At 42.6% G+C, this 14,028-nt stretch overlaps 1 protein-coding gene across 5 annotated transcripts in view; it reads right to left on the bottom strand.

Annotated features, from left to right (window-relative positions):
- Positions 1–14,028, bottom strand: part of THSD4 (thrombospondin type 1 domain containing 4) — a 630,092-nt gene that overhangs the window by 494,905 nt on the left and 121,159 nt on the right. For all 5 annotated transcript variants that reach the window (XM_043470952.1, XM_043470955.1, XM_043470954.1 and 2 more), the window contains one exon: positions 11,823–12,270. In XM_043470952.1, the coding sequence (XP_043326887.1) occupies positions 11,823–12,270 (448 nt within the window). The remainder of the gene's footprint in view (positions 1–11,822; positions 12,271–14,028) is intronic.

The following is a 14,028-nucleotide window of genomic DNA, read 5'->3' as shown; positions in this document are numbered from 1 at the left end:
ATATCTCTAAAAGAGAATATCCTTTTTATAACTAACCAGGAAGTATGTGGGAAAAAGTAAACTTTTAAATTCAAAGCTCCTACTCCCCCAAGGAGCACAAATTTTACAGTGGCTACTTTAGGAATCTTATTAATAAGCCCGGTTTCCCTCCCCTCTGCCATCTGCTGAGGCAAGACGTGAAAATCCTTCAAAGGCAAACAGTCACTGTGCCCTTGCTATGATTGCAATTATTGAGGATGCAAAGAAAAATCCCTCAAAATAGTCTCCTGCAAAGATTTCATAGGCCAAGGTAAAATAAAGAAAGAAAGAAACCAAAACATGTAATGCCATGGGAAGAATTTGGTAAACCACTTAGGCACTGCATTTCTAATCTTGAAAAATAAGGAGTTGACTGATCCTTCCAAACATTGACAAATCAACAAAACAAAAAATTATTAATATACTATATATAATAAAAATATAACTGAAAATAAAATGTGGCTAAGAGAGATCACCAGAGTGGACATAAGGGGGTCATTTTTTTATCTTTCAGATTGAGGAGTCAACAGAGAAAATTTGAAGCTGCTATATGAAGAAGCAGAGGTGTTGGTACACTATTTCAAGTTATGGAGAAATTTAAATTTTAAATGATTGACTGTAATTACATCTTGAGAGAGGGACGAAGATATACCTCTCTTACTGCCACTGTGATATTCCTTCCTATTTGTACTTCTTTTTGTAATCATGAAAAGTGACAGCTGTGAATAAAAATCTCAGTATTTAAAAACTAAGATCATGGCATCCGGTCCCATCACTTCATGGCAAATAGATGGGGAAACAATGGAAACAGTGACAGACTTTATTTTCTTGGGCTCCAAAATCACTGCAGATGGCGACTGCAGCCATGAAATTAAAAGACACTTGCTCCTCAGAAGAAGAGCTTTGACAAGCCTAGACAGCATATTAAAAAGTCAGAGATATCACCTTGCCAAGAAAGGTCCGCATAGTCGAAGCTATGGTTTTTCCAGTAGTCACATATGGATGTGAGAGCTAGACAATAAAGAAGACTGAGCACTGAAGAATTTTGGTGCTGGAGAAGACTCTTTAAAGTCCCTTGGACTGCAAGGAGATCAAATCAGTCAATCCTAAAGGAATTCAACCCTGAATATTCATTGGAAGGACTGATGCTGAAGCTCCAATAATTTGGCTACCCGATGCAAAGAACTGAATCATTGGAAAAGACCCCGATGCTGGGAAAGATTGAGAACACGAAGAGAAGGGGGCATCAGAGGATAAGATGGTTAGATAGCATTACTGACTCAATGGACATGAGCTTGAGCAAACTCTCGGAGATGGTGATGGACAGGGAAGCCTGGTGTGCTGCAGTCCATGGTGTTACAAAGAGTCAGACACGACTGAGCAACTGAACAACAACATATTTATGGGTGTGATTCATACATTCATATCTCACACATAAGTCGGTATGAAATTTATTTGAATATTTATGTTTAATGTATCTAATATTTACATGTTTATAAATACTATATATACAAGGCCACTATTCACAAAATATTCATATACATATTTCATAAATATCTGTTAGTTGCTCAGTTGTGTCCAACTCTTTGCAACCCCATGGACTGTAACCCACCAGGATCCTCTGTCCATGGAATACTCCAAGCAAGAATACTGGAGTGGATTGCCATTCTCTTCTCCAGGGGATTTTCCCAACCCAGGGATCAAACTCAGGTATCCCACATTGCAGGCAGATTCTTTACCATCTGAGCCACCAGAAGGCCCATTTCATACACACACACATACACACACACATATATACACACATATATTTCTATGGAAAATTCTGAGTGGTCTGAGACGAAGAAGGCAGAGTGCTGCAAACAGCACTGACACTCACATGTATTTCTCAGATAAGGCGGCTGGTGCCAAGTTCATGACAGGAGAAACCTAAGTTAAGCCCTGAAGTTAGAGAACTTGTTTATCCAGTAACTGGCCCCATAGTTCCTGGTACATTTTACACCTCACAGAACTGCACTGACTTCTTAATGTGGCCCATTTGCAAAGTTTGTCCTTAAACTGCATGCGGGAAGTTGTTTATCAGTTCCTCTCTCATTTCATAGAAGAGTAGCAATGGGACAGAATTAAAATCTGCCTAAAGAAGGCCTAGCTATATTTGAGATTTGTCCAACATCCTCCCTTCATTTTCACTTACTTTGAGCCAGAAACAACTCTGCATGTGGATAAATCCATTGTCAGAAGTCAGTCCCACCCAAGGGAAATTTACTGGAGAGTCACTGATACCACAACTCATCACAGCCGTTTTTTGCTAAAAGCTGCTTTTTAGCCCCAGAGGTTTTTCCCCTCAAAACGCTAAGTGCACTCTGTCTAAACTCAGGATCATGCCTCCTTTGTCAGCAAAGCCCTTTAAAAACTCAAAACCTTGTCCCCGCCTTGCACCTGGTAACTCGCTGCGGCCTCCGTGATCCAGAAGGAGCCTGTGTGTCAGCGTCCTCTCCAGGGAGGAAGCACTGAACTCAGAGTGCTTAAGAGAAGGAGGAGGGAGAGAGACATCTAGGGCTCCAGGACAAGCAGCATAAGATGTCTTGGTTGGTTAATTATGTTGCAAATAATAATAATACAAAACCCTAGAAACAGCTAGCAGAAAAGAGCTGTATTTTTACCGCATCTCCTCAGACACCAGGAGAGACTGTGGTTTGGTTTTCTCCTTCCCACGTGTCACCCCTATAAAGAAAGACTCTAGTCCTTTTGTTCCCAAGTCTTGACCTTCAGTGAGCATATATTTAAAATGGAAAACCAACAAGGACCTAATGTATTGCACAGGGAACTCTCATCAATATTATGTGGCAGCCTAGATGGGAGGGGCGTTTGGGGGAAAATGGATACATGTATATATGTGACTGAATCCCTTTGCTGTTTACCTAAAACGATCACAACCGTGTTAATCGGCTATACTCCAATACAAAATAAAAAGAAATGGATCTGTTTACACGATGTTTGAATACTAATTATTTTTAGCCATAGTTGAGAACGTGTCCAGGGCTGTGGATAAACCATGTTCACCTCCCAGTGTTGCTCCTTCACTGCCGAAGATATATTTGCAGGTGAAGTCACCGCTCAAGCAAAAGCATCTCATTCCACTGAGAGGTCCTCCAACATCCCTTCTTGTTTCTCAGCCCTTACTGGAGCCTGAAAGGATTCTCGTAACTCTGCCACTCCCCCTTTCTAGAAAACTCTCCTCTCTGCTGAATCACCTGCACTCCTTCAGGAGGCCTTCACTTCACGTCACTTCACTTCACCTAAGCCAGGTTCACTTCCACTGTCTGGAGATTTCAAAGGATCTACACAGCATGTAGAGTGGTGCCTGAGCTCTGCACTTGTTCTTCAGTTCAGTTCAGTCTCTCAGTCGTGTCTCACTCTTTGCGACCCCATGGACTGCAGCACGCCAGGCCTCCCTGTCCATCACCATCTCCCGGAGCCTGCTCAAACTCATGTCCATTGGGTCGGTGATGCCATCCAACCATCTCATCCTCTGTCGTCCCCTTCTCCTCCCACCTTCAATCTTTCCCAGATTCAAGATTTTTTCTAATGAGTCTGCTCTTCGCATCAGGTGGTCAAAGTGTTAGTGCTTCAGCTTCATCATCAGTCCTTCCAATGAATATTCAGGACTGATTTCCTTTAGGATGGACTGGTTAGATCTCCTTGCAGTCCAAGGGACTTTGAAGTGTCTTCTTCAGCACCACAGTTCAAAAGCATCAATTCTTTGGTGCTCAGCTTTCTTTATGGTCCAATGCTCATATCCATACATGACTACTGGAAAAACCAGAGCTTTGACTAGGTGGACCTTTGTCGGCAAAGTAATGTCTCTGCTTTTTAATATGCTGTCTAGGTTGGTCATAGATTTTCTTCCAAGGAGCAAGCATCTTTTAATTTCATGGCTGCAGTCACCATCTGCAGTGATTTTGTAGCTCAAGAAAATACAGTTTGTCACTGTTCCCATTGTTTCCCCATCTATTTGCCATGAAGTGATAGGACCAGATGCCATGATCTTAGTTTTCTGAATGTTGAGTTTTAAGCCAGCTTTTTCACTCTCCTGTTTCATATTTATCAAGAGGCTCTTTAGTTCCTCTTCCCTTTCTGTCATAAAGGTGGTGTCATGAGCATATCTGAGGCTATTGATATTTCTCCCAGCAATCTTGATTCCAGCTTGTGCTTCATACAACCCAGCATTTTGCATTATGTACTCTGCACACAAGTTAAATAAGCAGGGTGACAGCCTTGACGTACTCCTTTACCAATTTGGAACCAGTCCGTTGTTCCATGTTCAGTTCTAACTGTTGCTTCTTGACCTGCATACTGATTTCTCAAGAGGCAGGTGAGGTGGTCTGGAATTACCATCTCTTTAAGAATTTTCTACAGCTTGTTTTGATCCACATAGTCAAAGGCTTTAGCATAGTCAGTGAAGGAGAAGTACACGTTTTTCTGGAATTCTTTTGCTTTTTCTATGATTCAACGGATGTTGACAATTTGATCTCTGGTTCCTCTGCCCTTTCTAAATATAGCTTGAACATCTAGAATTTCTTGGTTCACGTACTGCTTGAAGAATTTTGAGCATGACTTTGCTAGTGTGTGAGATGAGTGTAATTGTGTAGTAGTTTGGACATTCTTTGGCATTGCCTTTCTTAGGGATTGGAATGAAAACTGACCTTTTCCAGTCCTGTGGCCACTGCTGAGTTTTCCAAATTTGCTGATATATTGAGTGCAGCACTTTCACAGCATCATCTTTTAGGATTTGAAAGAGCTCAGCTGGAATTCCATCACCCCCACTAGCTTTGTTCATAGAGATGCTCCCTAAGGCCCATTTGACCTTGCACTCCAGGATGTCTGTCTGGCTCTAGGTGAGTGATCACACCATCATGGTTATCTGGGTCATGAAGATCCTTTTTGTATAGCTCTTCTGTGTATTCTTGTCACCTTTTCTTAATATCTTCTGCTTCTGTTAGTTCCATACCATTTCTGTCCTTTATTGTACCCATCTTTGCATGAAATGTTCCCTTGGTATCTCTAATTTTCCTGAACAGATCACTAGTCTTTCCCATTCTATTGTTTCCCTCTATTTCTTTGCAGTGATCATTTAGAAAGGCTTTCTTATCTCTCCTTGCTATTCTTTGGAACTCTGCATTCAGATGGATATATCTTTCCTTTACTTCTTTGTCTTTCATTTCTTTTCTTTTCTCTGCTATTTGTAAGACCTCCTCAGACAACCATTTTGCCTTTTCGCATTTCTTCTTCTTAGGGATGGTTTTGATCACCACCTCCTGTACAATGCTACAGACCTCTGTCCATAGTTCTTCAGGCACTCTGTCTACCAGATCTAATCCCTTGAATCTATTTGTCACTTCCACTGTATAATCGTAAAGGATCTTATTTAGGTCATACCTGAATGGTCTAATGGTTTTCCCTACTTTCTTCAATTTAAGCCTGAATTTGGCAATAAGAAGTTCATGATCTGAGCCATAGTTAGCTTCCAGTCTTGTTTTTGTTAACTGTATAGAGCTTTTCCATCTTCAACAGCAAAGAATATAATCAATCTGATTTCCGTATTGACCATCTGGTGATGTCCACGTGTAATGATCTCTTGCGTTGTTGGAAGAGGGTGTTTGCTATGACCAGTTCGTTCTCTTGGCAAAGCTCTGTTAGTGCTTGTTGTTACATATTTATAAGTCTCCCTCTCCCACTGAACTTTGACTTGCTTAGGATCAGAGCTTCCTCTAATTTCAGTGTCCCTGACCCCCAGTCAATGTCAGGGTTGTGCTCATGGACTCTAAGCAAAAAGCCACAGTAGGGAGTGACTAGGAGTGTTATACTAGGAGTCATCTACGAAGATGACTGCTCTAAAAGACCACAGACCCTTTTTCTCTTAATTGACTAGCTTTATTTATTTTGATGTCTTTATTTGGCTACACCATGTGGCATATGGGAACTTAGTTCCCTGACCAGGGATTCAACTTGCACTCCCTGCAGTGGAAGCATGGAGTCTTAACCACTGGACCACCAGGGAAGCCCCCATAAATTCTTTATTCATACTGAAGTGTGTCAGCTTCACTTCCTCATACACATGTAGGCAAGGATAAAGAAAGTCTTTCTTATTTTTAAAGTCTACATTCAGAGATCATTAGGGTTGCATTTATTACTGATACTGAAGTACTATTTCATCGAGGACATCTTATATGATCAGAACAATCCTAAAGACACACGGCCATGCATGGTATGGCTTAACATTAAATATGCACATCCGAGGGCATAAAGGCTTCACTGGCATGAAGTTACCTGTAGGCTGACTTCTGTCACTTTAAATATGACTGAAGGGTGATTACATTAAAACCACATCACAGCTGAAATGCTGGGTCTCTCAGCTTGTTTTGTGGATGGGCAGAGGGAAAGGCTTCCCTGGTGGCTCAGATGGTAAAGAATCTGCCGGTCAATGCAGGAGACCCAGGTTTCACTCCTGGGTCGGGAATATACCCTGGAGAAGGGAATGGTTCCACACTCCAGGATTCTTGCCTGGAGAATTCCATGGACAGAGGAGCCTGGAGGACTGCAGTTCATGGGGGTCACAAAGAGTTACACATGACTGAAAGGCTAACACTTTCACTTTCAAAAGGAAAGGACTCTCAACCACAGGTAACTCAAAGGACAACAGGGGATTCTGAGCAAGTCTGACCATTTCATCCACAATTCCATGACTGAGCACTTAGGAAATGGGAGCTGTTCAGATATGTAGACATCTTACTCCATTGTCTTCAGCCACATTCACTTATCCAGGTCCAAATCTTTTTTCTGCTAACTGTGCGTCAGCACATGCCGAGCTTGAACCTGACCTTATCTGAACCTCACAACAACTCTGTGCAGTAGGTACAATTACTGTCCCCAGATTACAGATGGCCCTCAAAGAGTTAACTTGGCCAAGGAAACTCAACTCCCAGTGTTGGAGCTGGGGTTTATATCCAGCTCAGATTTGCTCCCAAGCTCACTAAACCTTTAAGACGTAACCAATTAAGCCAGTTGATTAGAATTGCTTTCTGATTGTTTACTGGGTTTAAATGTTTCTCACCTGTCAATCTCATGTAAGAAAGACCAGCAAGACCATGTGATACTTCTGTATTCTGAGATGTTAAAGAATAAATTGCCCATTAAGACCATGATTATTTGGGACTTCCCTGACCATCCAGTGGTTGACTCCACACTTTCACTGCAAGGGGCACGGGTTTGATCCCCAGTTGGGGAACTAAGATAGTGATGCCATGCACAGCACAGCAGGTAAGAAAGAAATGAAAAAAGGAAGAATAAAATAAAGAAAGTTAAGGGGAAAAAAGCAAGGAGAAAGACTGTGATTATTTATAGTGGATAAGAGGAGGCAAGAGGGCAAAAACATGAGTTTGCACAAACTCCGGGAGGTAGTGAAGGACAGGGAAGCCTGGCGTGCTGCAGTCCATGGGGTCCCAAAGAGAGGGACACGATTGAGCGACTGAACAACAACAAAAGAGGAGGCAAGAGGTCAAAAGAGAGTCCCTGCCACCTGGCAGGCACCGTGACTTGCTTGTCTTGTCTGTTACTATGCTGTTTCCTTGACCTCAAATGCTCTTTCCCCTGTTTTGGCCATCCTTGAAAGCCCAGCTCAACTGTTCCCTTCCCCAACCCTGTGGCCTCCTGCCCTATATCCCTAGAGTTCTTCCCCTCACTAAGTGCTCCAGCACTGAGCGTAATGACTTACAAGTAGCTCATTTAGCACACTTCTCTGCTGTGTTGAAGGAGACATCATGACCAGTGATGAGGCACTGTTCCGAGATTTGGAAGCCTGCAAAAACATTTCCCTTAATTCAGACCACCTGCCATACACATGACCTCACAGCTCAGAACTGAGCCCCTTACTGTGAAGGAGGTCTTAGAAAGGAGGCATTCCATCAAGAACTGGAGTGGGAGCGGCTTCCCTGGGGAGGGGAAGCAGTGATTAAGACTCTGAGCTTCCACTGCAAGGTGCACTGGTTCAATCCCTAGTTGGGGAACAAAGATCCCACATGCCCTGTGGTGCAGCCAAAAACATTTTTTTAATAAAAAATAAATAAAACAACTGGGGTGGGATGTACTGGGCACGTAATTAAAGGGATGAAGTTCTGAAATCAGTGGATATTTCCAACCAGCCCTGGGTTACTCTCCCTTCTTTTTCTTCTCCCAGATAACTGGGAGAGAACTCTAAATGTATGCATTATTTTTTAATCTTTGAAAGGACATAAGTGAAAGCCTGCACTCGCTGTTCACAAAATAGCACTGCCCTTCACCTCTTTCATTTTTGAGTAGGAAGATTTACATAATTGGGGGACTCATGCAATCACCCCTTTTGGACATTGAGAAGTATACGAACATGTCTACATAAGGTCATTGAGGCTAAGATGCTGGAAACCATGGGTCCACATGGAGAATGCACAAATAAGACAGCACAGCAGGACTGAGACTGCTCTCAGAAAAGCCTGCTTGCAAGGTTGGTCTTTGGCTGATGTCTGGGGACTTGGATTTCAGAAGGGTTCCCACCACTTCCTAAGTGGTAAGAGTGAGTCACTATGCTCCAACTATATTGTACAAGCAATATATTTTATGCTGAGCCCCTGCTTTTCTTCTGGGAGCCTGGCACTTTAGTAAGTAGCAACTTACTAAATCCTTCAGAGGGTGCCTCCGAACTAGCCCCCAGTATAAACTTTGGCCATGGAGTCTGTAATGAGCTTCCCTGTAGATGATACTTCACACGTGTAATAACTCACTGCTGAGGGAATGAAGAAGTACATCCTGTGTAACTCCGCAGGGACAGGACTCTTGGAAGACTGAGCCTGCTTTTCTCTGGACCTGGTCCCGTGCACCTTGCCTTTTGCTGATTTTCCCAGTAGCCTTTCATTGTCATAAATCATAGCTGTGCCTTCAACTGTATGCTGAGCCCAGTGGGTCTTCCTACAAATCATTAGACCAAGGCGTGGTTCTAGGAGCCACTAACAGGGAGTCTTAAAGTGTTCATGGGGCACAGCCCAAGTCACAAGAAGCCATGGGCTTAAAAAAAAGAAGATATGCATTTAGGTTGCCTCAACATCCTGGCTATTGTAAATAGTGCTGCAATGAACACTGGGACTGAGGAATGGATAAAGAAGATATGTTGCATGTATACAATGGAATATTACTCAGCCATAAAAAAGAACCAAACTGGGTCATTTGTAAAGACATGGATGGGTCTAAAGTCTGTCACACAGAGTGAAGTAAGTCAGAAAGAGAAACACAAGTAAAGTATATTAAAGCATATATGTGGAATCTAGGAAATGGTACAGATGAACCTATTTGCAGGGCAGGAATAGAGATGCAGGTGTAGAGAAGGGACACGTGAACATCACAGGGGGATGCGGGTGGGATGAATAGGGAGATTAGAGCTGACATATGTACACTACCATGTGTAAAACACATAGCTAGTGGGAACCTCCAAAAAGCACAGGGAGCTCAGCTCGGGGCTCTGTGGCCACATCGATGGGGCGGTTGGGAAGGTGGGAGGGAGGTCCAAGAAGGAAGGGATGTACATATACATATAGCTGATTCACTTCGTTCTACAGCAGAAACATTGTAGATGCAACCATACCCCAGTATCTTAAAAAGAAGATGTGTATTACTGTGACCTCTAAGGAAAGATATCTCTCAATAAGGACAAGTAGGATGTGGCTTGGGGTGACGGGGTGCAAAGTGTTACAGTGAAAAGAAGGGACTTAAACCGGTACAATCCTTTGTCAACATTTACTTCTTTGTCTAAGAAGATGTGTGAGACACTGCTTTACCTATTTGCAAAATGATGCAGACATCATGAATTCACGAGAATTTAAAAAAAATATTCCTTGCAATTCAGTCTCCTCAGTAGTGGAGTTATCCAGCACCAGAAGAAACCACAGCTTCTACATAGGCAAATACAGCCCTGCTGTTGGCAGCATAGGCCTGGAAAAAGGTGCATGCTTCAAAAACAGAGGTTAAATGAAAGAAATGCTAAGTGTACATCAGGTCTGTTTGAGCGTCCTAAGGGTGCGCTAAGTTGCTTTGGTCACATCCGATTCTTTGTGACCCCACAGACTGTAGCCCACCAGGCTCCTCTGTCCATGGGATTCTCCAGGCAAGAATACTGGAGTGGGTTGCTATGCCCTCCTCCAGGGGATCCTCCCGACCCAGGGATTGAACCACATCTCTTACTCCTCCTGCTTTAGCACTTAGCACCACCTGGGAAGCTGATATATGCTAAACGCCTTCTCTCTTCTCCTTCTCTTCATGGATTACTTGGTCCTCAAAATTAAGACACATACTAGTCAATGGGAGAGTGTATTCTACATTAGAAATTAATTAATTTCATTTTAAAAGAATTGCAATGGATATTCAAGAACAGGGACCATGTCTTATGATGAGCACAAGTATTTTTTTCTGTGATATTAAGAAAGCACTTTCTTAATATCAGCTCATTTGATCCTCATAACAACTCTATGAGGTAGACAATATGACTTCTATCTTCCATGGAGCCTCATCCATTACAAGACAAGCAATGATGCTCAGTTAAGACTTCCTGGTTGACTGATTAGTAATGGCTTTAGGAAAATTACTGCTTTAAAAAATCAATAATTCCTGAAGTCTGTCAGTGGAAGAACATGCTGAAAAGAAATCCAGGCATTCAGAGGAATTATTAAAATCACAAATTAAGTCATTTCTATGGACTCTGTGGCAGGAAATATATTTTTAATGAGGAAATTGAAGCTAATATATAACAGCTGTCCTGTTACCCAGTAAGACTATTAAGGCAGATTAAATAATTAATGAGAAATTTAGCAACTTGGAAATTTAACCTTTAAAGATTCTCTTATTTCTTTCTCTTTTATATCGAGTTGGCCAAAAAGTTCTTTCAGGCTTTTCTGTAAGATGGAAAAACCCAAAAGAACTTTTTGGCCACACTCAATATAAAGTCTTTAAAACTGATATATTGGTTTCCCAGGTGTCTCAGTGGTAAAAAAAAAAAAAAAAAAAATCCTCCTGCCAATGCAGGAGATGCAGCAGACAAAGGTTCAAGCCCTGGGTCAGGAAGGCCTTCTGGAGGAGAAAATGGCAACCCACTGTAGTGTTCTTGCCTGGAAAATTCCATAGACAGAGGAGCCTGGTGAGTCCACGGAGTCGAAAGAGTTGGACATGACTGAGTGATCACAGCACACAAACTAATTTTTTTTTTTTTAAAAAAGTATATTTGGTCATCTTGTATAGCTTCCATTTATAACTTGCTTTGCTGTAGAGTCATCAGCTATGGAATCTTCAGCAGTGTTTCACTGTCAGACTTTTTCAGGGAACCTCCAGGAAACTTACTGGATGATACCCATGATGGTCAAACCTCCCCAAACTCCCCCATCTTTGGCACCATTATTGGTTGCCCTAAATTAGCTAAACTGCGCCTGACTCACAGGCCAATAAGCAAAGAAAAAATAGTGTTAATATAAAGCCACTGAGAATGTGGCAGTAGGCTTGATCAGCAATAGTGATCATCAATAAAAAGACTCATGAAGTTATCTGTAAGTTACTAAAGTAATAACCTTAGAAAAGTATATGGGAGAACACATGAAAAGGAATGAGAGGAAGGGAGCATTCATACGGTCTAAAAAACCATGCCCTTGCTGTCTTCTACCGTGCATACTGCCGACCAACAGAAAGATAAGAGAAGCAGCTGTTTCCAGGGCCAGTCTCGGGCGGTATGTACTCACGTTCGTGTTGCACAGCTTGTACTGCCGATAGGCCCCGATGCAGGAGATGGCTGTAGATCTGGTGGGCTGGGAGAAGCTCTGAGCTGCCCTGGGGGCCCCCAGCCCAGGGCTGCTGCTTGCTTCCGGGCTGTGGAAGAGACTGGAGGCTGCAGGGAAGCCTTGGTCATGGGTCAAAGGCAGCTGGTAGACAGAGCCCTCTGAGGCTTGCAGTCCAGAATGCGGGCCACTGTCACTCTGGTACAGAGGTCCATGCTGGGGGGCCTGGTGAGCTGAAGGGTGGTAGCCATGGCTAGAGCCAGATGCCCCCTGGGACCTGGAATTCCGGGATGAGGGCCTCTGTCGCCGAAGCCTCTGGGGTGGGTGTGCAGAATCTGTCTGCAACGGTAAGATGTACGGGGCTTTCCCATAACCATACTTGCCAGGGCCGATGGGACCTCGGGTCCTGCTCCTAAAGAGAAACACACAAGAGAGGATTTTCATGTTATCCAGAACCTCTGGTCCATGGGAGAGGGGACTGGGTAGGAACAGAAGCCTGGGAGAGAGCCTGTGGTGGAACAGAGAGGTAACAGGAGACTTTCCAGGGGAAGGGTTAGGCCAAAACAGAGGCTCTACAGAGGCTGGAACGTAGAATGAAAGTGGAATCAACAGTGGGTGATGGGGACCCAGAGGGATCGGGTAGAGAGGGAGGTGGGAGGGGGGATCGGGATGGGGAATACATGTAAATCCATGGCTAATTCATGTCAATGTATGACAAAAACCACTACAATATTGTAAAGTAATTAGCCTCCAACTAATAAAAATAAATGAAAAAAAAATAAATAAAAATAAAAAAAAAAGAAAATGAAGTTAGAACAGTAAGCTGTGGCTAGTATGTGTCTTATGTCAGGGAGTTTGGGTGTTTTGTAGGTTGTAGGGAGCCACTGAAGGTTTTTTGATTTTTATTGGACTACAATTGATTCATAATGTTGTATTAGTTTCAGGTATAGAGCAAAGTGAGTCAGTTATACATATATCCACTCTTTTAGATTCGTTTCCCATATCGGCCATTACAGAGTACTGAGTAGAGTTCCCTGTGCTATACAGTAGGTTCTTATTATTAATAGTTATCTATTTTACATATAGTATTTGAGAAGAATAAAGAGAAAATAGTCATTTCAGCCATAGTAACATCTTGTTCACTTTTCTCCAGCCAATAATAGTTAGTGGGGTTTTTTCCTCACTCAACTGTACTAATATTTCAGACCCTGTTTCCATGACCATTCATGTCCAAATAGCTTTTCCAGGCAAGAGGAACTTAGCTAAGCAACCAGAGACTAATGCAGTCCTGAGCCTTGACTTTCCCTGGGTCAAACTCAATCCCTGAAGAAACTTGAGGAGGTTGAGCAACTGGCTACTCCATCATTTAAGTCAACTCACAAGGAATAATGGATAAAGGGCCATCTTCACATTCGTATGGATCTTTAGGTTTTGCCAAGAGCAGTTGCCCAGTGGGATCTTATGACAATTATGTAAACAGAGGGGTTTTTCACCCCAGGGAGAAAAAAAAATCCCTGATTTATAGCTTCTGTCCATTTCCATAGTGCAAATGCTCCCACCATGGCCAATTGCAAGCTACCAATGTGAAGACACAATCAGCTCTAGCAAAGAGGCAAAACCAGCTCTAGCACACCACTCCATGCAAATTTATTGTACAACTACTGTTTTCAAAATACAGAGCTAGGAGTGATGAAGAAATATAAAAGTGAATCAGACGGGGTTCCCGAGACCCCAACCATACAACTGGAAGTAACTAGAACATAACACAAGGTGGGGAAACAGCCTTGGAAGCAATACAACAAGCAATGCGCTGGTAATCTGAGGCAAGAGGAAGAACTTCTATCTGAGTAATCTCAGAAGGTTTCATCATCACTCATCTGAGAGTTGGGAAGCAAGGTTCCAATACTCTGTGGAAGGATTTAAGTAAGTCACAGAACTCTTACTTATTTGTAAAATGACTGAACTGGATTAGATGACTGTGAAGGTCGTTCCAGCTCTAAAATTATATGCTTCCATAATAATTAATTCTACATTTATGTAAAACTGGAAATGTGCCCATGGGTTCCTACAGGATGGCCCCATTAAAATAAGCACATTAAAACAGCAATCAAGGTGAAACACTAATTTCTGCCCTCTTGAAGAATTCTTTCTTCACTCTACAGAACCACAG

Source organism: Cervus canadensis, chromosome 6 (genome assembly GCF_019320065.1).
Source record: "Cervus canadensis isolate Bull #8, Minnesota chromosome 6, ASM1932006v1, whole genome shotgun sequence".
Classification (NCBI taxonomy): Eukaryota; Metazoa; Chordata; class Mammalia; order Artiodactyla; family Cervidae; genus Cervus; species Cervus canadensis.
This window is presented reverse-complemented; position numbering and strand designations above follow the sequence as displayed.